General features: G+C 46.2%; 5 protein-coding genes across 5 annotated transcripts; 2 read left to right on the top strand and 3 right to left on the bottom strand.

Moving 5' to 3' along the window:
- Nucleotides 1-13: 13 nt before the first annotated feature.
- Nucleotides 14-1,368, top strand: PAAG_01896 (peroxin 14; the record flags this gene model as incomplete). The annotated part of the gene is made up of 5 exons (XM_002795962.2): nucleotides 14-46; nucleotides 121-127; nucleotides 214-469; nucleotides 535-619; nucleotides 688-1,368. The coding sequence occupies 5 exons, from the start codon at nucleotides 14-16 to the stop codon at nucleotides 1,366-1,368; spliced, it is 1,062 nt and encodes a 353-aa protein (XP_002796008.1).
- Nucleotides 1,369-1,880: 512 nt separating this feature from the next.
- PAAG_01895 (hypothetical protein) lies at nucleotides 1,881-3,305 on the top strand (the record flags this gene model as incomplete). The annotated part of the gene is made up of 3 exons (XM_002795961.2): nucleotides 1,881-2,281; nucleotides 2,392-2,780; nucleotides 2,866-3,305. 3 exons carry the CDS (start codon nucleotides 1,881-1,883, stop codon nucleotides 3,303-3,305), a joined length of 1,230 nt encoding a protein of 409 aa, XP_002796007.2.
- A 481-nt stretch (nucleotides 3,306-3,786) lies between these two features.
- PAAG_01894 (lipid A export ATP-binding/permease protein msbA) lies at nucleotides 3,787-7,514 on the bottom strand (the record flags this gene model as incomplete). Its single annotated transcript, XM_015844481.1, has 6 exons — nucleotides 3,787-4,768; nucleotides 4,834-6,265; nucleotides 6,333-6,483; nucleotides 6,580-7,053; nucleotides 7,116-7,187; nucleotides 7,308-7,514. The coding sequence occupies 6 exons, from the start codon at nucleotides 7,512-7,514 to the stop codon at nucleotides 3,787-3,789; spliced, it is 3,318 nt and encodes a 1,105-aa protein (XP_015701485.1).
- A 4,360-nt stretch (nucleotides 7,515-11,874) lies between these two features.
- PAAG_01893 (TTL domain-containing protein) lies at nucleotides 11,875-16,892 on the bottom strand (the record flags this gene model as incomplete). Its single annotated transcript, XM_015844480.1, has 8 exons — nucleotides 11,875-13,261; nucleotides 13,485-13,544; nucleotides 13,657-14,582; nucleotides 14,710-14,772; nucleotides 15,403-15,859; nucleotides 15,991-16,443; nucleotides 16,562-16,746; nucleotides 16,845-16,892. 8 exons carry the CDS (start codon nucleotides 16,890-16,892, stop codon nucleotides 11,875-11,877), a joined length of 3,579 nt encoding a protein of 1,192 aa, XP_015701484.1.
- An 843-nt stretch (nucleotides 16,893-17,735) lies between these two features.
- PAAG_01892 (general negative regulator of transcription subunit 1) lies at nucleotides 17,736-25,107 on the bottom strand (the record flags this gene model as incomplete). Its single annotated transcript, XM_002795958.1, has 5 exons — nucleotides 17,736-17,804; nucleotides 17,896-18,789; nucleotides 18,851-23,868; nucleotides 23,965-24,289; nucleotides 24,370-25,107. The coding sequence occupies 5 exons, from the start codon at nucleotides 25,105-25,107 to the stop codon at nucleotides 17,736-17,738; spliced, it is 7,044 nt and encodes a 2,347-aa protein (XP_002796004.1).
- Nucleotides 25,108-25,434: the final 327 nt, after the last annotated feature.

The following is a 25,434-nucleotide window of genomic DNA, read 5'->3' as shown; positions in this document are numbered from 1 at the left end:
GTGGTAGGGAATCATGTCTCCTCGTGAGGAGCTTGTTTCCTCGGCGGTATGCTGTATTCTTTATCCATTGCTTTTTCATACCCAATGTATGCCCAATTCGCTGACATGACTGTACTCTAGGTCTCCTGTATGTTCATAAACAAAACCATACCATTGCGTCTTTCCTTCAAACGTTCCCAGGGCTGCTGGCTAACGTGCAACTTATGTGATCAGTTCTCCAAGACCCATCCGTTTCTTCTGCACCACTGGAGAAAAAGATCGCATTCCTTCAATCGAAGAATTTGACACAAAAAGAGATCGATCTAGCACTTTCAAGAGTAGGCGAGGACTCTTCTGCTGCGGCTTCTCCAAGCCCTAGCCAGAGTAATGTAGTTCAACAATCTAATTACCGACTACCTCCTCCACAATATGGACAAAACTATCCATATGGACCGGGAGGCCAATGGCAATCTCCACCGCCCCCTCCAGAGTAAGTCTGGCTTCCAGGAGGATCTGTTGCAGATCATCAAATTGCTAATAATGCCCCCTGTGTAGATTGCCGAAGCGAGATTGGAGAGATTGGTTTATTATGGCAACGGTAGCGGGCGGTGTTGGATATGGTTTATATTTCGTGGTCAAGGTAAGGTATCCCAATCCTAGGTGTATTTACTCCGTCCATTATGACAAGCATCTAACATTAAATTACAGCGATATATCGCGCCGCTTATTGCCCCACCTACACCTCCCCAGCTACAGCAGGACAAAGAAAGCATCGACGAGCAATTCTCTCGTGCATTTGCCCTCCTCGATCAGCTGTCAACCGACACAACAACCTTAAAGACTGCGGAAGAAGCTCGAACCGAACGCTTAGATACTGCCCTTCGTGAAGTTGAAGATGTTATCTCAGATTTAAAGATCTCCTCACGGCGACGGGATGAGGAGACCCGGCGTATTGGGGAAGAGGTAAAAAGCTTGAATGACGCCATACCAAATGCTATCAATGGTGTCAAGGAAGGAAACGACAAAAGACTGCAGGAACTTAGCTCCGAGCTACGAAGCCTGAAAGTCTTGCTAGGAAACCGACTTGGTACACCATCCAGTAACACCTCAAATGCTACCATTGCTCCACGACCCATGTCCGTGACTCCCCAGCCAGGCCCCAATGGAGCGATTTCAACGCCGCAAGTTCCCTCGTCCACTTCGGCATCCACCCCAGGGCCGACTCCTGCACCCAGGGAGAACACCAGTAGCCCATTTTCTCAACTTGGAAAATCTGCAAGCATCCCCGCATGGCAAATGGCTGCTGCAAATAAACCCAAGAACGCCACTGTATCTTCACCCTCGGTGGACAACGTCAGTGACCAACAGACAAGCGCCCCTGCTAGCTAATTTAATATGTGGATTCATGTATGCTAGGTATCAATTTTGGGCCGAAATCCAAAGATCTATTTGCTTCGGCTTGCTTAATTTTCCGAAAGGCTAAATTGCCGCCCACCGACAGACAGGGGGTAGAAATCTATTCAAATGGCTTTCGTTTGGAATGGATCTTTCTCTGCTGCTATTTTATGTACTGTATTCTTAGGTAAATACGTTAAGTTCTAGCTAGATTTAGCAGGGTTTCGGGTGAATACTGCGAATACTGCACTTTATTTCGTATTTTATCTTCTGTTCTTCTTTCAAAGTTATAAACCACCCACTATATATCAATTCCGCAATCGTTATTTCATCATCGCATCAGAATCCATACATTGGAACGTTCCGCTAAGTATTTTTTTTTTTTTTAGCCGAAAAGTATTTCCAGTCTTGGCATTAGTTAGTCATCAGCTTCCCGCTCCGAACCTCCATCCAAGCATGTTCCCCTTTTACACAAACATACTATCCAAGCAACCAATAAAACCACCATGGACGTAACTAAACCTCATCGCGACGACTATCGAAACTACAGATCTCGATCGCGTTCACGAGTGCTATCTACCTCACACTCCCCGGTCTCCGATCATTCTCGACACCGTCACCACCACCACCACCACCACCACCACCACCATCACAGCAGCGGTGATAGACATGCAAGATCCCGTTCACCAGAAGGAAACAGCAGGAAATTTCGCAGACGAAAGCATGAAAAACGGGAAGCGGACGTCCCAGTCGACCTTCCATTTGGCTCAAGACAGCTTTCGAAACATGATTTGCGGCAGTTGATGCCCATGTTCGCGCTGTATCTGGACATACAAAAGAATTTGGATGTAGCGGAGCTGGATGAGCGTGAGGTAAAAGGTAGATGGAAGAGCTTTGTGGGAAAATGGTAAGCCGATTTGGCTTTTAAGATTGATACTTTATCTGGCCCCTCTTCAGTCTTCTAAGAAAACTCTCTTAAATTGTCTCTTAAAACAAATTAATACTGACACATTTGAGGAACCGTGGAGAACTCGCTGAAGGATGGTACGATCCGACCACTTTCGAAAAGGCGCAACAAAACAGTGCATCCGGATTTAATGACCGGGAATCTACAAATGGCCAGCGGGCTTCCCCGGTTTACGATGAATACTACGAAAGGTCTAGTGAGAAGAATACAAGCGAACCCCCTGGCGAGCGTTCAAATAGTGCTGCCATTCCATTAAGCGGCAAAAGCGAATGCAGCGGAGACGGAGACGAGGACGAGGACGAGGAAGAATCCTACGGCCCCAAACTCCCAGCCCCGAACACCTCACTTGCAATGGCACCCTCAAACTCCAGGAGCAATAGAGCAGTGCAAAAATCCGGCCCAACAATTCCTACCGTCCAAGACCTTCAACTTCAACGAGGTTCGTTTCAATTCTCTCCCCCTAAACGTGTCCATCCCACTCTCCACATAATCACCAATGCCTCGAACTAACATCCAACCTCCAGAATTTGAAAAACAATCCCAAACAGCCTCCCTAGCCGCCCAACACAAACAAACCACCCTCGCCCGTGCCTCCCACAAGGCCCTAGTCCGCGCCGCAGAGGAAGAAATAGCCCCACGCGCTGAACCCGGTACCCGCGAGCGACGGCTAGAGAAGAAGCGGGAAGCCGCAGCGGCCAATCGCGCCTTTGCCGATGCAAAGTGGGGTGGAGATGACGATGGTGTTGTGGGCGATGAGGAGCTGATGGGTGCAGGCAGCGACCTTGCCCAGTTGAAGAAGGAGAAGGAGAAACTTTCACGGAAGAGGAATGAAAGGGAGCTCCGGCGGGAGGAGACGTTGAGGGCGAGGGCGGCGGAGCGGGAGGAGAGGCTAAAGGCGTATCGGAGGAGGGAGGAGGAGACGATGAGTGTGCTGAAGGCGTTGGCGAAGCAAAGGTATGGCTGATTCGTTTCACTTAATTTACAAATACAACCTAGGGCTATGGATGTGTGCAGGTAAACAAGGACTTAATTCATGATATCCTTAATTTAGTTAGCTAATTGATATTAAGCTATTATGGACTATTCCTCACTATGATGATAATACCTTCAACTCCTAACCTTCCCTCAATGAATTCGTTTTGCCTCAAAATTAATAATCCATAACCCATCGCTAGGAGAGTAATAAATATAATACACGGAACAATCATAAGATAAAATTAAAAAAAACACTAAAAAGTTCTAAAGAGTTTCAAAAAAGTTTCGTTTTCCTTTTTCTCTTTCAATCATTCCGTCATGTCGAATTTTGTGTTGTCATATCAGTTTCTCTAGAAAAGAGTTCTCGATCCCTCCCAGGATATCGATTCGATGGATGCGGCTTGGACCAAGACATATATTACTAAACAGACACATCTCGAGCCACAAGGTAGATAAGCTCCCGCTGGTGCTCAGTATGAAGAAGATCTGGTGCAATCAGTACTAGTTTTGGAGCTTCCCTGCTCCGGGTTATCGTTGCTACTGTTCCCGTTACGGTTATGGCGGCGACGACGCTGATTAGCCATTGACTGGCCTTTCTTGTGCTGAGTCGCTGGTTCTGTAGTTTCCGAATCGACTAATGATGAAGTTTCGTCCTCGCCTTGACTCGTGCTCTTGCCAAGGCCAGTAGGCTCACTTTTGGTCATTTCCCGGCGACGTTGAGTACTATTTTGCAGACAGGCAAATCGAGGGGAGTTAATCTCAGTGGGATCCTGGGTAGCAGGCTCCTGTTCTAACTCAGCAGAACGAACGTCCTTTATTCCGGGCTGGCCCAAAGCCATTTGCTTTTTCGAGGGTAACGATACGGTTTCCCGGTCTTCGTTCTTCATCTGGGCATTCAAACTGCTGTCCGTGCTGCCTGGTGGTGGGACGTTCTCCTTTGAGAGGTTCAGAGCTGCAGCTCCACTGGGAAATCCATGATTGGTCCCATTTGTTTGAGTTGGTACTACTTCCAGAACCAAAGGTCTGGGGTTTTGATGAGCTCTAGGGACGAATTCAGGGGCATCTGGCTTCCAGATTTTTTTCGAAAAGGGGTTGTTCGTGGACACGCCACTTTCGCTATTGGGATTTTTTTGACTCAAGGGTGCACGACCTTGCTTGCGGCTGTTGTCTAATGCCTCACCAGCATTATCCCCACTTTTGCTTGAAGCAATATCTTTTCCATCTGCTGGGAAATCTTCCCTAATTACAGAGTCCTTATTATCTAGGTCGTTAATGAGAATTCCCGTTTGTTCATGTTTAGACTTCGGGTTATGGAAGGCTCCCTGAAAAGCCCATAGTCGGTGGTAACGACCTCTCTTTTCCAGGAGTTCAGCGTGATTCCCTTCTTCAACGATTGTGCCGTCAGCAACGACTAGAATTTTATCTGCGTTGATCACGGTGGAAAGACGATGTCTATAAATTTGGGGATCAGTCAAATCATCAAGGCTTTCCGGGGAATTGGCCAAAGCCGGACTTACGCAATGATAAAGGTTGTTCTTCCTTCACTGAGACGGCGTAAACTTTCTTGGACAAAAGCTTCTGTTTCACTGTCCACGGCGCTGGTAGCTTCGTCCAAGAGAACAATTTTAGGATTCTGGATGATTGCCCGTGCGATTGCAACACGTTGTAGCTCCCCGCCCGAGAGTTTCACGCCGCGTTCACCCACCAGCGTCTGATATCCTTCAGTAAATGACAAAATCCGATCATGAAGAGCCACGGCTTTGCAAGCTTCGATAATTTCATCATCAGTGGCTCCGAGTCTTGCATATCGGATGTTGTTAATTATCGTATCGTGAAAAAGGGCAGGGCTCTGGGGAACAAAACCAAGGTTGGCGCGAAGGCTTTCGAGAATGACATGAGAAATGTCTTGCCCACCGATTCTCACACTGCCTGAAGTCGGATCATAAAAGCGACCGAGTAGCTTTAAGATAGTCGTTTTACCACCACCAGTCTGACCAACCAATGCCGTGGTCTGGCCAGACTTGGCTTTGAAATTGACATTCTTTAAAACCTCTCGTTTCCCATCGTACGAAAACCCGACGTCAACGAATTCAATATCGCTTTGGTCAAAATGTAAGGGTTGTGCATGTGGACGATCGGTAATTGTTGGTTTTTGCTTTAACAGTTTGAGGTATTCCTCCATATCCACCATATCCATTGCAAGGTTGTTAAACCCACCGGCAATGAACTGAAGAGGGCCAGACAGCTGCCCCCAATAACTGAGTAGCATTATGAAGCTTCCGACCGGCTTGTAACCTTTGACAACTTGATAGATTGCCATAAAACAGGCAACCGACAATCCTAAAATTAACGCCAGGGATTGAACAATGTTTTCAATCCGCCCCCAAAACACAAACTTGAACAAGGCTGCCAAATGGTCTTGCACGCGTGACGAGTATCTCGATTTTTCGTAGGGTATATGATTAAAATAAGAAACAGTGTGCCAGTTGGCCGTAGTCTCACACAGATGCGTAAACTCTTTCGACCTATGAATAATATATTCCTTCCGTTGACCAGCTTGCTTAGCTAAAATTTTGCCAGACGACCAGAGGAACAACACAGAGACAGCTGCAACGTCCAATGCCATATAGGCGTCAAACAAGTAGTATAAAACGCTGACTGCTAGTGCAAGGTCAATTATCATGGGGCCAATATGAAAACAAAGATTTGTAACCATATCTTTAACATTTTGACCTCGGAACACTACTTGCCAGAGACTCCCGCAGTTTTTGCTATCATGATAGTCACTTGAAAGCGTCATGACATGGTTGTATGCTGTTGTGCTGAGATTCGTGTATGCAAAGTTCCCCAGCGGCATCCACATGAATTTCATGGCTGATGGCAACCCGCCACTGGAATCGAGCAATCGAAGGGCAATTAGGACAGTAACGTTTTTCCAAGGGAAAACTCCTATAATAGCGAAGTGATATAAGCATATATTAAAGTATTATAGCAGTGTTCTCATGACGTGTCCTACCATTATTTTGGCTAAGAATGTTGGTAATCAGCCCTATCTGAATCGGGATCAAGATATTTATGATCCGTGCAAAAGCCAGACAAATACCAACTCCCACAAAACACAATTTCAGTTTTAGTTTTTTGGAAGGCCAGAAGAATGGAGCAAGGACCTGAGTATATTAATAGTTAGCCGGAGAATTCATAGCCATGATAATGATCGCAAAGGTCTCGGTTTTCCAAGTTGGTACGAGATTCTTGAGACATACATATAGATTTGAAACAAAGGCCCATAAATCCACGTCTGCCGCATTCAATTCTTCCTCATCGTCCTCATCAAACAGGGTTGTGTCCTTTTTAGAGGGTCGGGGAGCACCTGCGTCAGATGAATTATCGCAAGTTCCGTATGTGTTTTCAGCTGCTGGAATCACATTCATCGTATCACTCAACAGCGGTGCGCTTTCCTCATCACCGTCGATACTTTTGGTCGTGAGAAGGAGAAAACCAAAAGCAACACAAGGGACGAGGAACAATAAGAACAGTCGGATTCCCTGAATTGCTCTTTTTCCGTTGGGTACCCCTGTTCGAGGGATTCCTAGTCGAATGGATAACGAAAGCAACGCAACTTCAAATACGAAGTAAATGAGGCAGTATCCGTAAAGTGGATAGCCCGGGGCCGATTGGGAATCGATGCACATCAAAAGAATGCTAAACCAAAGAAGTCCTGAAGCTAGCGCAAAGATCTACCCGATATATAGAGTCAGTTCTATTCTCACAATACATCAGAGTATGAAAGTAAACTAACGATGAAGTGCTGTGGCGGAGAGACTACAGCTTTGGAAATTGAGGCTAATATCAATATCACCGAATCGCCAACCTACAAGTTCAGAAAAACACATTAGCACTAATCACAATGATAAAGTTCATTTTTAACCAGGAAAGTAACGCCATGTATATACACATAGAAACATAATTGAGCAACCCAGTTTCCACTCACATAAGTTGCCAATACGAGGAACATGATACAGCCAAGCGTAATTCTTAGCCCTTTCTGATCTTGGGAAATGGATTCATTGATCTTATGTGCACGTATACTTCTCACAATAGAAGCACCAAAGTAGAAGGTTGCAGCAATAATCGGTAGAAAAGAGTGTAGGAACTGCAAAGCCACTAATTCTCGGGCATGGTCGAGATTGGACTCCATCGTGGCGGACAACTGTTGAGAGGATGCACGCAAGGCTAACCGGGAGGGGGGGGGGGGGGGGGGGGTCTGCCGCAAGTCCACGGACAGCTGGACCGTATGAAACGTCACACTCAAAGAAGGTAACGGTCTCTTAAGCAGATGAATTACAAAATATATCGGAGAAGGGAGAGAGAAGAGACGCGAACGCAGGCCAAACTCCAGGAGGTGACGAAGCGGATGTGCTGTCGAAGGGCGTTGGAAATCAGCATAAGTCTATCATGCAACTGATAAAATGGAAGAAGAAGACGACGACGACGACGACGACGTTTGTTTATCAGCACACTGTGGTCAAAAGCAGAAAGACAGCGCCGTGGCCAGAGGCTCAGTCTCGAGGAGAGAAGGCGCGCAGCAGAGACAACAACAGTGCGATATATAAAAAAAAATAGCGAAGAAGCAGCGGCAGAGGTGAAGGAAGAACAACCAACGACATGCAGCTTTTTGGAGGGCGAAAAAGACGAGCTGCCCGTTTTTCCGGGCAGGAGTCACAAACAGGCTCAGGCTCCCAATGGGGTATATAAAAAGAAAAGGAGAGAAGAGAAAATGGGAGAAGGCAAAAATTACCCTTCTATTCCCTCTGCCTGCTCTGGGTTCCTCCGTCTATTGTATAGAAAATAACTCGGCCATAGCAAAGGCTTGAACACCAGTCCCTCTATAGTTTCAATTGAATGAATATGAATAGTGCGGCTCGTCCCAGAGGAATAGAACACGCACGGCAAAGAACAAAACAAACGTGCAAGGGGAGGAAAAAAGGAAAAGGTGAGAAAACAATTATAATGATGAACAAGCTACCACAAACGACAGTAAATCCAAGTCAAGAGCTCAAAACAGTGAAAGGGGGAGGAAATAGTGGGCTGGTAAGGGCTGCCAGTCCATGCCTCCACATGTAAAAGGGTTGGATGGGCTAGTTTCCAGGGTCCAGGCTTGTTCCCCTCTTTGTTCCACTCCAACTATAACGAGGTGGACAGCTGGTGGGCAAAAAAAGAAAAAGTAAAGTAAAAATAGTGCAATACAAGGGGAACGGGTTAGAACACTTAGCATTAGATGACGAAAGGGGACACCGACAACCAGCTGGGTATAAATAAACTGAGCGGACATGGAAAACCAAGGAAGATCCCTGTGCTTTCTGGGGGATACAAATGGTTAAACAATTAGGTTAAAAATCTGGAGGTAATCGCCTCTCTCATACAAAAGCTCAAGAAATCTCTGAGAGCTAGAAAAGAAAGAAATCCAACGACATTTCGAAGGTCAACAGGAGTTCTGGGGTTGATGAGAGAGAAAAAGGGCGTTGAATTGATTCGGACAAAGCGAGAGACAGAATGCTGTTTTTCTTGTAACCTGATGCAAGGTCTGTTCTTCTTTTGCTTCCTTTCCTAATTTCTTCCTCTCTTCTTCTTTGAGCTCAAAGGGCTTGCAACTGGCAGTAAGGAGAACAGGGGCGAACTGAAAATATGCCTGCCACCACACAAATGGATGGATGGATGGATTGTTCAGGTCAGACGAGAAAATACACGTCACTCAGGCTGACTGTCGAAGGGGAATTGGATTTCGTTGGAGACGTGAATTCAAAATTGCCGTAACGTATCATTCTGAAGATGTACCCTGGTCAACTGTAGCTCATCTTCATCGACATGCAACGGGGGCAGAGCACAAGTGGGAAAAAGAGGACAGATAATAAACCCACGAAGCTAGCCATTGAGGTTTAGATGCGTAGCATGTCATCACTGTCACATTTCCATCTCCAAGGTCGTTTAATTACCAGGTGATAAGAGAGCAGCAAATTTGCGTAGGAGAAGAAAAGAGGAAGAAGGTTGGGAAGACATTATACTTGTTGTTAAATGAAGAAATTGTGCCACGACGTGGAAAATATATCCCCTGTAAGCAAGGAAATTTGCCGGGCAAAAACAGCCTCAAAAACAAAGAACGGAGATGATATTCAACGATAACTTTTTCAGAACTACTGACACTGAACAATAACATAATACCATAAGTATATTTGGTTATGCGGATAGTAACCTTGAACTTTTTTTAAAGCTGCAAGGATATACATTCCGCTAACCAGGGACGGATCCCCTAAAGATGGGAATAAGGGACCGAGGGAAAAATGGTTCAATATAGTAATATGGCCCACCAGAAAATGGGAGGGATCTCAATTATGGCACTCCGGGGTAGCTAACTTCGCCATCATCCAATTACAGAGATGAGGGAACAATGCAGAGCGATGGATCGGGCATAGAGAGGCGATATCGGACGCATAATAAAAACAACAAAGGACACTTGATAGACAACTAATGATTCAGTCGAACATGTGTTAGATGATTGTACGTACACAAGCACCACTCACACAGTTCCCACAATCCTCCAGGGGGGGCAATCCGGGTCAGTTCCTAAATCTCTGTACCTGATGTCAACCTATTGGGGCCACCTCTGGGTCATCCTGCGGCCCAAACAGGGACCAATGCATGGAGAGAGGATTTGTGGAGGGAAATTAGGAACCATCGCCTATCGTCAGAGTTCCCCGCCCGGGGGGGGGGTGGGAATACCAATAGCATATGCAGCTAACCGAAGCAGAATTAACCGCCAGAGTGAGGAACTCTCCAACACACACCTCTACTACCAACTAAGTAACCCACAAATTCCAGGGATATCTCAACAACATATTGTTATATTTGAATATAATTAAAATTTTATATCTATCAGATAGGTAGATCATATTAAACTATCATATTTAATTTAAAAACTGATATGATAACTAAATTAAGTAGTTGAAACATATAAATCAAAGAAACTAAAATTTAAAAACTTTTGTAAATATGATATTATTTTTAATTTTCTTATTTAATTAAAATATTAAAGTATTAATAAATATTTTATAAATTACTAAAAGATATATTAAATATATTATATTAATTATTTTCAAATATAATTTTTTCATATTTATTAACAATGGTAGTGAAATTTGCATCTTTCTGGAGAGGAATTCAGCTACTGTAACTCAATATCCATATTACTAGAAGCTTGGTGGTGGTGGTGGTGGTAAAATTGCGCGCTTTGAATGGTAACATGCCTTGAGGTGGCCAGTCATACTACCCCAGTCAGGCAGCGCCAGAACAAGACACTGCTTGCAGCACGATACTCAATCATGATGATGATTGATACTTGCTGGCTACAATTCCTACCTAGCATTCTATACACTCCAATATCATGCTGAACATGTTACATTGTGAATGAAAATGAGTATGGGAATAGCGGTGTGCTCCTGGCAGGGAGCCGGTAGGAGGTCGCCCTGCCCTAAAATCCCCACTGCAGATGCCGCAAAATGGATCTTCATGGGCACCCATCCGGATGAGCTAGTTAGTTAGCTACCTTTGACTATTTCGGGATTGGGCTAAGCAAAAGAAGGGCAAAAGAAGCCGCAAATAGCAACCTGACGTGTGGATGCATCGAGGTGGCGTCACGGTTGGAGTCGAGTACTATGATGTCGACAACGGCCAGTGTTACCGCTTCTAAGGTATGAGTATGCTGATACTGTACGGAGTACTCGAAACACACATGATATGATTTGGTCTTCTTTCATACATTTAGTCGGGATAGTTATGCAGAGTATGGTTAGTCACTTTATTCTCAAGGGCTTCATGTGTTCTCGAAACTAAGATAGAACAAGAATAATGCAATTCTCCGGACAGGAGAAGATAACAGGGTAGCTATTAACTAGGTTCAGGTATTTGTTTAACTATCTAGTTATGCCCGGCGGTTGATGTGGTGGTGTGCATACTTTTCTTCTTCCGTTATATGCTGGCGAAGAATCAACAGCAAAACTAACCCCAACCCTAACCCCTAATCCTAATCATAACAACCCTGAACTCTGGTGAGAAAATGCCATCCTAATAATTCTACATATTCCCCATATGCAAGGGGCAAGAAAAAAAAATTATAGAAAAAGAGAAACTCCATAACACCCACCGATCTTTCAGACCCAGAAGAGGACGCAAGTCAGTCATGCTCTCGTCTCAGCGTTGACAACAACACAGTATGAAAATATTTGGGTCACTCAGTATCTGTCACTGTTCTTGTGCACCCATGCAAAGGAAGGACAACTGAATAATTAGTAACTCATTTGCTGCAGACGTACCCAGTATCACCGACTCCCAATGGTGGCGCAGCACAGAGTGATAGAAGCTCCGCGAGTCAACTGCCGGCCGGAAACAACCAGTTTCCCTGCCACCCAGCTCATCGTCTGCAGCATTTTTATATGACTCTTTGTATGGCGGTACCAACATTAACCGCAAAACAGGTGAGTCGAACAGAACAACATCCCGTCCATTCACCCTTTCACACCCATCTTCAGATCCCGAACAAGCCTCAACCCGAATTTCTCCTCCCCTATCCTAGCCTCTTCAGTCCTTCCATCAATCCCAAAAAATGGCTTCACAGCAACCTCCACCACCCCTTCAAACAGCCTTCCCACCACATCCCCCTTCAGCTCGTCACCCGTCTGTTGGAAGTCCGGGAACGCATTCAGCTCCAGCAGCCACACCTTGCCATGTCCGTCAACCAAAAAGTCCACTCCAAACAGCTCAAAGGCATTCGGTAGCGTTTGAAAATGCACCGGCATCCCCCGCGCAGCAGCTTCAAATACCTCACCTGTCACAGCACAAACTTGCTCGTATACGTTTTCCTTCCAACGGGCACTGTTGGAGCCCGAACCTCCTGCTGCCGAGGAGCAGAACGGGATAACGGCATCACCAAGAGCCCAGAATCGCCGGACCGCATTCCGCTTGGACACACCGTTACTATCTGTTTGCAGACACGTATTCGTCAGGTGGCGGGTGAGCTCCTCGGTGATGTCTGCACCTCTGTGCCAGGGGGGTAGGTATGGCCTTTCAGCGAATAGCGCGAGCATTTCCTTGTACACATAGACTTGCAGGGAGCCAACAGCCAGGACATAGGTGCGGATATGGAACTTCCGATTGGACTCTGATGGCAGCAAGAGAGGCGGGTGGATATACGGCTGTGCAATGAAGTGGCGCAGCTGAGATGTGATGACCCCGTTGTTATCATTCCCGTCGTCAGCATCATCATTATATTTGTGACCATACGTTCCTTCATTGGCGTGGATGTGGCTGTTGTCACTATCCTCGTCATGGTCGGAATCAGACTGGTCCTCTTCCCACTCCTCAAATATCGCCCGCAGGCTTGATTCGCTGTTGAACAAGCGAATGCCCCGGCCGCGATCACCCATCCCCGGCTTTAAAATCCACCACTCCTTCTCCTCCTCCTCTTTTCCCTCATTGGCTTCAAAGCTCTCCTGTAGTTCATAGGCCTCAACCAACGCCTCATCGAGAAATTCCGCGTAATCCAACTCAAAGCACACCGCTTGTTTAAAGTGTGTTTTCAAGATGCTGTCTGGATGCTTCGCCACCCAGTTCGTAATGATGTTTGAGAGGTAGTGTTTTCGAATCAAAGCTTTGCGAATGACATAGGAGTTTACCAATGATGTTTTAGGGTGACGTAGGACGTGTTCAAAATCGCATAATTCATATACTCTGTACTGTAGCAAGGGGGATGACGGGTCGGGAAGTTCACAAAGGGAAAATATCAACTCGTAAGATTTTCCGGGTAGTCGTTTTCGAAAGGCTTGGATCACAAGGGGCTGCACATACGAGTCCTGACATTCTACGAGAGCGTAGAATATTGGCTTTTTGACGAACCTGTGGGCAGATGGAAATGAGGCGAATAGTTAGAACGCACCTTCTACGGACAAGAAAGAAAAAAATAGATGTTCGGGAAATGTGCAAGTTTTGGATAAATAAGAGAAGGGAAAGAGAGTGAGGAACGATTTAAAAGTGCATATAGATACGCTGAAGGGAGATATCTATATAATCGTCTAACATAACGTCATAAATACTTAATCACATTGGGTCTCATACTCACAACTGGATTTCACCTGTATATCCCGGTGAGTGCATGAAATTTGCTCTCAAAGGGGTAACACTGTAATCACAAAGACGGTTAGCTATGACCAGGAAGACTTGATAATGCCCGTAGAAATAGTGAAGATGAGATTTCGCGACGCAGGAGCCCATAAAAAAAAGGGGAATCATACCTAGTGATCCCCTCCTTAACAGCCCATCCATCATTCCCTGGCGGACTAAGTTCCACACTCTTATAGACATCTGCAAACTTGGGCGCCCACTTGAAATGCATATGTCGATATTGTGGCGTTGTCGTCCCTGTCCCGGTCGACGTTCCCGCTGCTTTCCCTTTCTGAGTCCCCGCATCTAATTCCCCAGCTTGCCGTAGCTTCTGCTCCTGCAAATCTGGACCTTCCCCACTCTCCTCCGCATCAAGGGCCTCAAAGCAGCTCCCAGACGTCCAACGATTTTGCAAAATATCCGTATACAGGACCTTGCCCTCGCTAACCCCGGGCTCCAGGGGCACATTGATACTATAAAGATCAACATCCTTCCCCCAATTCTCGTACACATACCCAATCAAACGAACAGAATGCCGTGACGCCTCCGCGATGACGATGGGATCATGGTCGCGCGAGCTGAAGGCGAACGAGAGCGCAATAGCCTTGAGCCCGCACATAGCAGCCTCCATGGCACCGCCAATAGTCCCGCTGGACAGCGCGAAGACGGCAGTTGTGTTCCTCCCGTAGTTGGGGCCAGATATGACAAGGTCGATGGGCCCGCGGTCTTTGAAGTAGTGGAACAGTCCGATCTGGACGCAACTGGCGGGTGTGGAGTCAATGAGGATCCACTCGTCGCAGTTTGGATCGGGGTTACCGGACTCCCCCTCCGCGCCCAGGGGTAGGTGATGGATTGTGCCGTCATCCTTGTACAGGGTGCCTGGGCGAAAGTAGGTGGGTTTGACGGTATCTCCTACGAGGTGAGCTTTGCCGATCCATGACCGTTGCCTGTGCGGGAGTACCACGGAGACGACGTGGCCGGAGGATTGGAGAGTATGGACTAGCGAATGTACATATGGCGATGACTGGTTTGAGGGAGGCCCGTCATCGTTGACAACCTATGTGAAATGGGGGATATGTGAGCAAAGGAGGAGCGCACAGATGTAACGGATGTAAACCTTATTCACTCTAGCTAGAATTCTTGAGAATGTGGGTTTTTTTCTTGAGAAGTGCATAGAGACTTACAAGAATATGCATTGTCAATGGATAGGGAGTTTGTGCAGAGGCAGCGGGGGTGTCTGCGTTGACCTCTGTCTATATGTTTTGGCGGCGTTTTGCGTTGACAGTGCGGTGCGGTAGTTAATGTGGGGTTAATTTGTAGATGCGGGCGAGGCAACAATTAAATACTTGAAAAACTCTTTAGGTCTTGAACTGCGGTTCTTTTATTTTTCTCTCTCTCTCTCTCCCTTTTTTTTTTTTTTTTTTTTTTTTTTTTTTTTTTTGTTTTTAATTCAGATTCACTGCATAGAACCCGACTGGGTTGATATCCCGGTGACCTTTGCTGTCCTAGAAGAAGCCAAATTACGGAGTATTTATTCGGTGGTGAAAAGGGATAGGAAATGTTGGTTGACGCGCTTCCAGAGTTTCCACGCATTATTAGCCCCATGCTTGAGATGCTGTGACAACAGAGTGAATATTTACAGAAATTGCCTGTCACTACTACAAGAATTGGAGGTTTAAAACTAGGTAAAATAATCAAAATAAGATGGCACATGGTCCGTCTTGGTTGATTTCACTTGATTTATCATTTCTATCATAATGTTGCTGAAGTGAGGATATAAGGGTATCACCTGCAAACCAATCAAAGCAAGCGTTTGGTCTGCAGGGCCAGCAACTTAAAGCCGCCTATCCCATATCCTCTTCATGTTGAAAGCGTACATGGCTTCTGCGTCTCTGGACGGCTTGTTCCGCGTCCCTACCCCCTACGACTGTTTGCGTAGAACTTCCTGAGGCGGGAATATCTGCATCAGCTTCGTTGTGGACTTCGGCTTCTCTGACAAAGGGCTGAATCTTCGAGGATTCCTCGATATCCTCTTCCTTCTTGATCATTTCCACTTCGCTGCTCTGTTGTCCGTCATGCTCTAATCCAAGTCCTGGATAATTTCCCCCCTCTTCTTCGCTTTCATCCTCTTTGACGGCGACATCGCTGCTGCCTCCGTCTTTTTTCGCTTCTTCCGCTTCTTCCTCTTCTTCCAATTTTGGCCTCTTAATAGATGTTGCTTCCTTCTGGCTAGCTAGAGCCAACCACACAGAGGACGTACAGATCATCGCAACGACCCAGAATGTCGAGCTGAATATTAAGAACGACAGAATTCTCCAGTTATATATAATCCATCTGCCACATCACAATCATTGTCAGCCCGGGTATTCTGCCCATCCCAGGGACCCTCAGATTGCATGCACACAGCTTGAGCGTGCAAGTTCACTCTTATCATGGTGTTAAAAGAAGTTGAAATAGCAACATACCGTAGCCCACTAAACCTGGCATCAAACCTCACAGCAACATTATAAATCTGCATTCTCTCCACACTCTGAATTTCCAACCTCAACACCTTGGGCATCGCCTGTTTCTTCTTTCCAAACTCCGCCTGCTCCATCATGCTAACCTTCAAGCCCTCCGCTTCCCTCTGCCACCCAAGCACGTAAAGCGGAATTTTTGACACTCTCCTGACCGTATCCACCATTGGTGATGCATATGTTAGAATAGCAAACCGCCGAGATCCCTTAACCAAGTCTGCCTTCATTGACGTATTTGTGTTTGAGGTATCTGTAGTAGAAAATAATTTGAGGTCAAGCATGAAGTTACCCGCGGCGAGGTTAGAAGGGGTCCGCGGAAGGTATAAAATGACGCTGACATCGTATTGCTGGCCGGATATTAATTCCGCGCCTAATGTTGCAGTACCATGGGGGTGGCCGTCACTAATATGTTTTAAGATGGCTCAGTTTTCATAGCTTGCCGGAATATCTATTTCATTTATCCTTTTTCCGTCTAGAGGTTCGCTTATTTATTGGGTTGGGTTTGGGAGGAATAACGTACCCAAACTGCAAATGAACCTGCCGCTCTAGCCCGATCTGCGGAACATAATTGTAGTAGAAGATCCAATAAGCGGCTACAGAGATGCAGAATAGAATGAAGGAGGAGAGAGCAAAGAGCGCGGTGTTCAGATACGCTCGCTGGGCTGATTTAGAGACTATGGTCTGGGCAGTTTCTGTGATGAAGGACTGGAGATATGAGCTAATTGATCGTCGCCTGCTAGAGAGGAGAGGAACGTGAAGTTAATAATAGCGGGCAAACGAAGCAGAGTAAGCCGCACACATACCAGTGCTCTAGAGTATAGGGTCTGGTTTGGCCCTGTTTCATTGTCCATCCTGGCTCAATTGATCGGGGTTGAAGAAGTTGAGCTTGCATGAGACTTACTGTTGATGTTGTTGTTATTTACGGGAAAACTTGAACGATTGAACTAGGTTGACATGTGACTGAGGGTGGCGGTTGGGCGAGTTTGAAGGCAGCCACACCCCCAATAGTTAACTACAGTACCGTACAAGAACTAGATATCAAAAGGACACTGTCCGTCGAAGAATCTCCAACAAACTGTATGCGAAGCTAAACCTATCTGAAACGTAGATATATCTCATTGATGGACAACTTATGATATAGAAAAGGTGTTCAAAAGCAACGTTGCTACCCTCATCACTCCGAATGTAGCTCGCAATCTGACGCCATCCATGCCATTTCTCCCTCCCCGGTTAACTCTCAAATCAAACGGTAAGAGTTAAATCATAAATAAAGAATGCGTATGTGAATGCGAGAGAAAGTGTTTTAAAAAAAAAATTGTTTCGCAATCATTTCAATCAATAACGACAAGCATACTTAAAAACATGCATAACCCCCAGGGACAAATAAAAGTTAAAATAAACTAGAAAAAGAAGAGCGCAGAGAAGACACATGGAAGCAGAGCAATAGACAAATAGAAAAGGACACGAAAAAAAAGTAGACCGAGAAACCCCGCAGCCTGAACCCGTAGAAGCAATGAAAATAGAAGTTTTTAAACTACCTAGAGCCCTGGGAAAAGAAAAAGAGAAATTTAAACTATAGTCATGACATATAACCTCCAAAGTCACACTCACCCCCACGACAAGGGAAAGCAATTGGGTGTACGGAGTAGGTTTTAAGTTTATGTTCTTGCATCTAGTGCAGTTGGAATAATCAATTAAGTCAGCGCCGCCCTCGGGCTTTGATGTTGGATGTGCTGAAGCAGCACATTGAAAAGATTGCTAATCTGCAATGACAATTTTCGTTAGCGATCGAATTTCCAGTAAAAAATCCCACAATGAATAGGTTGTTATATTTCAGAATTAGATATCCCTTACCTCAGGCGTCGATTGAATAAATGGCAAGCGGAAGAAAGCGTAATTGCCATTCTGAAGTAGCTCCTGCACCGTGATTATCAAGCCCCAGGGATGGGGTCGATGAACGACCAGCCGCTCAAGGAGAGCCCGAATGATCTGCTCGCGAATATCCGAGTCTTGATCGGGCTGCTCAGACCCGAAAAGATGGAGGATGACAAAGCTGAAGTAATGCGTATGGCTGTTGGGATACCGCAGCTGATTGGCAATAGCGCTAAAGAAGTAATATCGAGCTTCGGGTTGAAAGGCCCTGGAAAGCTTCTCGAGCAAAGTTGTATGTGGGCAGTTGTTGAACATTGCGGATGCGCTACCCTTTTGACTAGATGTAACTGCATTTTGCCCAATATACATGACGAGCGCATTCAATAGGGTAACATCCACGTTTATCGGAGTGTAAAAATACCCTGTCTTATTGACAGCGGGGTTTGATACAGCATCACAAATTTGCTGAACCGCGCTGTCAGTTACAGTCGATCGGAATGCGTTATCAACTACATCGGTCAAATTCGCACGTCGAATAGAAGCAACAACATCACCAGCAACTTTGGGAGCCTTGCGGATTTCATCTATCCGTTCAATTTTTAAACCATCTCTGAATGGATCGGGTAGTTTCTGGAACGACGATGGGTACGCACTCAAGACAAGGTTTCGCAATTGCGCGCAGTGCGATGGGATGACATTACAAAACTGGTAGTGGTTCTCCGCTACGAACTCGGGAAAATCATGGTGGAGCAGAAGGAAAATGCGAAGAACGCCTTTGTATAGATCTTTTGCAACAAATGAAACATTGGCTGGCTTTAGCTGGTCGCCGATGTATGGAAGCAAAACTTGCATAATTTCACTATACGATTCCCACCCCTAATTTTAACCGGTTAGTAAGGATTTAGTCCGATTTACAAAGGCGATCTGAAAAACTTACCGATTGATCTGGCAGGTTAAGCATTCCAGATACGAAGACACGATGGGATATCAGTGCCAGCCATGCATAGACAAACCCGGGTGCGTGCTTGGGTTGCATGGACAGGAATTTGTCGGCAAAAACGGACATCATTTCTTTATGCTGGTCCGTCTTCTCCAAGCCACACATGGAGTATTCACAAAGGATGCTTGAGAAAAGCCTAAAAAACACCCGTTGGTTGAAACTGTCGCCCCTCATCACTTGATGGTGGTTCAAGACAAGAACCAGAAGCGAAAGGATGGAGTTCAAGTAGACTGGCTTGCTTGCCTTGACGGCTCCAGAGCTCTCGCCCTGAAACTTAACCAGCAAGATCACCAATTTCGCGAGCGCATCAATATATAAGAAGGCTTCATCGATGTTTCCATTTGGATTCTGACACTCATGTTCGAACATGGCTACAGAGATATCGATGCTGAGCCTAAAGAATAGAGCCGAATCTTCTTGATTGTTCATGACCTGTCTTTGGTGTATATCTTTCAGGAATGTGCTGTAAGTCCTGTCGTTAGAACTGGCAAATTTATACACGCCAATCCATTCACTGAAAATGTATTCCATCTGGTCTCGCTTTGAACGGGCCTGGTCCGTAAGAAGTGCGTTGGCTGTTTCTGGTATGCCCGATTCACGAAGCTTCCGGATAATGTCCTTAGCAACACTGAGATCTGGGTTCTCGACAACCCATTTATTCATCGCGTCTAGACTGCCTGAAAAGTCCGATCGCAGAGCAGAAGGTTCATCGTTCAGAAGGACTTGGTCGATAAGGTTGGAGAGCACTTCCAGGGCAGGAACATTCTTCTCCTGGATGAGTTTTGCGAGGATCATATCAACACGTTGAAGATCCAAAAGCCCTGCATCAATAAGGGCGACAGTGACTGGCACATTGAACATGTGTTCATCATCCACATCGGCAAGTACAGCCCAGGTATATCTAGCAACAAGGGAAGATAGTTCACAGATCTTAGCCAGTATGTGTACAAGAAGTTCGATTTCCAAACGGCTCTCGGTGCGAGAATACAACGTGGTGCATATCTTGAGAGCCACCAATCGCGCCAAATCTTCGCCGTTCGGTGCGGTCAGGATCGTGCGGAAAACCTGATTATAGTCCTGAAGGATGGCGCTATCGCGTCCAAGGTCCTTTAAACGCTCTTCTGAAACATTTCGAGCCGAGAGCTGCAGCTGAGAAACAAGAGCTTCTACTTTCTCGCGAGGGTTAGCATTGTCAAGGAAACCGTTCATCTGGCCTTGAGCAGCAGCGACGGCGGGTTGTTGCAGGCTGGATTCCTGCTGCGTTTGTGCCACGTGGTGTGGAACAGCTGGCTGTTCAGCCGGAGTGGATAGGTTAGGAATAGCGGGGAAAGGCTCCTGGAGAACGTCAGGAATTTGTTTCCCGGAGTCAGTCGATGCATTTTGAATGTGGCTATGACCGGCTCCCCGGGATTGGCGCGCAAAATTCTCATATATGGCCAGCTGTTCCTTGTTCAGGCCGCCAGGAACCTGCCTAAACGGTTCTGGGATGAAAAATCCCCATCGACTAATAGAAGGATCGATAAACGGTTCGTTAAGACGCGTTGCACGGTGGCGACGACGGGCTTCAAGTTGTGACTCGATGACTTTTTCTATCTCAGGGAGAGATTTCTCTTCTGCTGCTTTTTCAACGATACCGCAAGCCGCATCCAAGTTATCATTGACGCACATGAGGATGAGGCCTTCAGGCATAGGCTGATCGGAGAATTCTTGCTGAATCATTCGAATATAGTTTGTCATGCTCATTTTTAGGGGTTCCTTGCACGTAACAAGCGCCAAACTACCTGCCAGCGCACGAACCATAGTCCCGGCCGCTTGGCGAACTTTTTCCTCATCAGGTTCCATCGCGAAGTCTTTTAGAATCAGCTGGGCCGTCGAGATCGATGCAATTGTAATAGACCGTTCGACAACGGGTGTGATGATTTCGGCAATAGCTCGCTCTACTGCGCTATGAACGATTTGCCTCAGGACGCCAGGATCAGCCATGGTACTAGCCGAGGGGGGGAACACCAAGATTTGATCTAAATTAGGGAGACTGGAAATGATCGAGGTCGAGGATATTCTCTCATTCCGAATAACGCGGTTCATGTTGCTGAGTGACATATCCTCAAACGCCTCCAGACCTTCAGGAATATTTGCTGACGAGATGCCATCTTCCAGCTGTGCTGGCCGCTCCCTGATACAAGTCGAGGGCTCTATAGCCTTGTAATCAAGTTGCAGATCTCCACAAAGAACCTCGATTTCGAATTTGAGAATCATTTTCAGTTCCGCGAAATGGTATATCTCCATCAAAAGAGCAAGGATATCCATTAGCCAAGGATTGGGGGGTTTGAAAATCGTGGATTTCATGGCTTGCACTAGTACTTTGCATGTGAATGGTATGACGACCATGAGGCGTTGACTATCGAATGCTTCGATAAGGAGTTCCTTGAAGTAGATGTTCCTATGTTTTATCGGCTTATCTTTGGCTATGGTTAGAGAACCAAGCCATCCACCCAAATTTTTCAAATGCGTGCGCTCAGTCGCTGAGTTCAGGGTAGATTCTGCATTCAGCAAACGTATGGCGCTAACATAAGTTTCCCTGAGAACTTCCATCCAAAGGGTCTTGTCGCCGATAAGTTCTAAAAGGTCGAGGTAAAGTTTCTGAAAATTCGGTTGCAATTTTGCTCGTTCTTCCACAAGATATGAGGCGAACCACTGGTGATGTTCTTCCTGTAAAACATCTTTTAAATCTTTTAGCTTCACATTAATATTTTGTTCGGAAACATTATTTAAAATGAAGAGTATTTTGTCGTGAACTTCTTCATCTGGGTCACGATAAATCTCCGGGCGAAGTGGAGGGTCGACGTGAAGTGAAGAAAATTTGCGTTGAGTGGTATCAGTGGCTAGGAGGTCATCAATATTGCCATTAGTCATAGCCAAGCCATCGGGTAATCCATTCAACTCAGCTCCACCGTCTTCCTTTACTGGGTGGTGGCCCTGATCTCGGAGCACTTCTTCGGCTTTACGGTAGATTGTAGTTCCCTGGAGAGAGGGAATTTGCAAAAGAAGATTGCAAAATCCAGCCCATTCTGGAAGGCGGTTTATCAATTGTTCGATAGCTTCAACGCCAAACTTGTACATCGGTTGATGAGGTTCGTGTTCCCGCACCGCATCGAGTATCATTCCAAGGCCAACCTTGAGTGGGATACCGGAAATTAGCTTGAAATTAATAATTCCACCGAACATGACAGCTGTTTTGGTTAATGCCTCCAGTGGATATGTGTGGTAGCAGTTATATTCATCCACAAGGCCATGAACCATGCAAGTAAATAAATCCTGCTCTGCTGGGTCGCGCGATGTTTTGTACCGTCGCATCAATTCGAGGATCTCGCGCAGAGAAAGTTCTTCGTGATACATCTTGCCGAATAATTCTTGCATCTGCTTATCGATTTCTTCCGGAATTGCATTGCCATGGGTTCCATTAGCCTCGATAATATCATCGAATCCTTCTCCATAGTTTATCAACCGTGGATAAGTTTGTAGACAGATGCGTTGGATTGGCGTCAAGGTTTCATGATCCACGATGTAGTCCTCAAGAATCTGTAGAAGCGCATAGACTGTTTTAACTGACAGGCTAACCATTTGGGGTGTTGGCTGTTCTTTCCTTTGGACACGTAGTTCATCATCGGCCTTGATTTTCAAGAATTTCGACAACAGGCTCCCCATATCGATAGGGGCTTTTTGAGCAGCTCTCTTGACCCACTGTTCGAGATCATAGTCATCCTTTCGGTGTGCTAATGACGCTAGGTCCATAGCTAGACCGTTGGTGAATTCCAAAATGTAGTCTAGCCAGCCATGTTCCACAGCATGCTCGTAGATACGTTCAGTACACGAAGGGTCCTGAGTAAATCCATGAAAGAGTTGTTCTACCACCCACTCTCGATTGAGCTTCCAAACACCATGAAGCGCAAATTGGTAACCATCTTGGCGCTTGGCGACGAAAATAGAAAAAGATCGCATGACGAAGTTGATTTGAACGGTGCTCCATGGTTGAGGGATAGCTAACGCAGAGCACAGGAATATAGGGAGATCGTGCTGAAGAACTGTTTTGACAAATCTTTGGCTGTCCGGAAGGCTCCATGTTCCGGGGGTTTTAAGGACGAGATCAAAGATGGCTTTCACTGTGTCACGCGAGCGAAGCAAGCTATGTTGGGCCTGTTCAGCTTGCTGACGAACAGTCTCAGAAGCATCACTAAAAATGTTGGGAGAGAAAGTTGGATGAAAGTTAGGAATGCGTGAAACGTCGATGTTGGCGGAGAGGGCTGCTGATAAAAAGGACAGCTGGGTATCTCGGTTTTCCCATTCTCCACTCCAAAGCCGCTGAACATCGACAGCCGGATTGTCGTTGGAAACAGCTACGAGAGCATTGAATAGTCGAACAAATTGATTCGGATCGATGACCAGGCCACCCCGGTCAAAGGCCTGCATGAAAGCTGACCAATTGAAAGGCTCGGTTCGTTGGTGGTTTTGGACAGTGGTGAGAAGTAATTCGGGGGAGAATTGGAGCCAGTTAGGGGAAATTATCATGTATAAAAGAGTGGAGGCGATCTGCTCTTCGCTCCAGCCACTGGGGCCAATTGAATTTATAGTCTCCACGATGCTGTCTTGACTGTTCATCGATTTGGGTCCTCGAATCTGTATTTGACGAACTAGAGACAGCAGGGGATCAGATAATCCGAACATCTGCAAGACGGATTCAATTTCTGAAGGCACGTCCATGTCTGTGGATTGGTATCGCGTCCGGCACGCGTATACAAGCTTTTGTTTAATATCGTCGTCGAAATTACGAGGTGGGTAAAGGATAAAGCGTTCTAGGGTGAGACTGATAAATGACGTGCTGAAATCTTTGTTTGATTCAGAGATTGCTGAGAGACTATGCAGAAATTGAGGGGTTGAGTTCGTAAGGATGGCATCAGCTACAGACAATTTATAATGGTCAGTTTTGTTCTGTGAATTTCTTGTCTCGGGGAAGGGAGATTAGGATAATGTAAGGTAGGGTAAATTAAACTGACCTTTTGTGCGCAAATCTGCCTTGCTGACATTTTTAAAGGCAAGTGTCAATGAGACTTTGGCTATGGGATCTAATTTGAAGTGGTCAAGGAAAGTTGAGAGGTCAAAATCACGAAATATATCACCATCAGATGCATCAATGGTCTCAGCAATCTTTCCGGCTTGCTCCAGGTCCTGTGACACTTTGTGAACCTCCTGTACTAGCAAAGGATAGTTTCCTGCATTTTCCACCACCTTATTGATCCCTGGGAAGATCTGGGGGGCGTTGCCAGAAAGTAGGCGACGAAAATATTTCGCAAAAACTTCCATGCCGTTTGAATCAACCAGCTTGAATAGAGCTATTAGCTATGGGTCATGAAATGACGGGCAACAGCCCATGGTGTGGCATGATACTTCATAACGCGTACCTTGTGAATTTGAGCAGCTTTAGTTTCCCACTTTTCTTTTCCTTCCTTCTCGTTGATGGAATCCAATAGGAGGAACACCTGAGCAACGGAAATTTTTGACAGAGATGACTGGCTAGTGTTAACACCTGATGTCGCGGCAGATCCGGACTTGTCAGATGGGAATCCTGTCGGTGAGTTGATTGTTGTCCCCGTCAACAGTGGAGAAAACGCAGCACTCCTGGATATACCCGCGCCACCAACTCCACCACCTCCACCTCCACCTCCACCACCACCCCCACTGCCTCCGCTTGAAGCCGTCGAGGTAGCCAGATGCGAGGTTGAGGAAGGTGTGAGGGATCTAGTTTTTGGAGATGAGATTGTTTGGCCTGACTGTTGTTGCTGTTGTCCGCCAGTTTGTTGAAGCGAGGAGAAAGATACAGGTGTAGGTGCAGGAGAAGGATTCCTTCGAGTATTGGACAGGCGGGTAGAGGATGACAGGATGGCGGAAAATGTGGACGTCAGGGGAGATGTTACAGATGCACTGGGAGCTGGACTCTGAGATTGGGGAGGCCTCTGGGGAGGTGATCCACTGATGTTTGAGTTGGAGAGGTTGGTGCAAAGGGGAGCGGGACCACGGCGGACGTTGGATTGGGACGCACTGGGACCCCAGGCAGACGGCTGGGATCTTGCCGTCCTGGAAGCTGATGGCTTGTCGGTGCCAGAAGCAATCAAAGATTGAGCGGAAGAAGGGAAACTCATGAAGTAGGGGATGCGGTCATTTGGATTTGGGAACGGCGAAAATTGTGGGAGTGGTGGAAGGCTCGACGAGGAGCTGACAAACCGAGGAAAATGGCACAATAGGAACGAGGTCTATTTGGGGGCTTTTTCTACGATGTCATAGAGAAGTGTTTGGAAGGGAAAGATGGGCTGGAGAGGATAGATGGAGAGGTTGACGGGAGTCTCTTGGGCAAGGAGTAGAGATGAGGTTGGTCGGTCAGGTGAAGAGGCTCTGTAAGGCGCTTGGCACCAACTCTGCTTTACGCATTCACAGCCCTTGGTTGGGATCACATAAGCAGATCATCACAT

Source organism: Paracoccidioides lutzii (genome assembly GCF_000150705.2).
Source record: "Paracoccidioides lutzii Pb01 unplaced genomic scaffold supercont2.4, whole genome shotgun sequence".
Lineage (NCBI taxonomy): Eukaryota > Fungi > Ascomycota > Eurotiomycetes > Onygenales > Ajellomycetaceae > Paracoccidioides > Paracoccidioides lutzii.
Note: the sequence above shows the minus strand (reverse complement) of the source record. Positions and strands in the feature narration are given on the sequence as shown.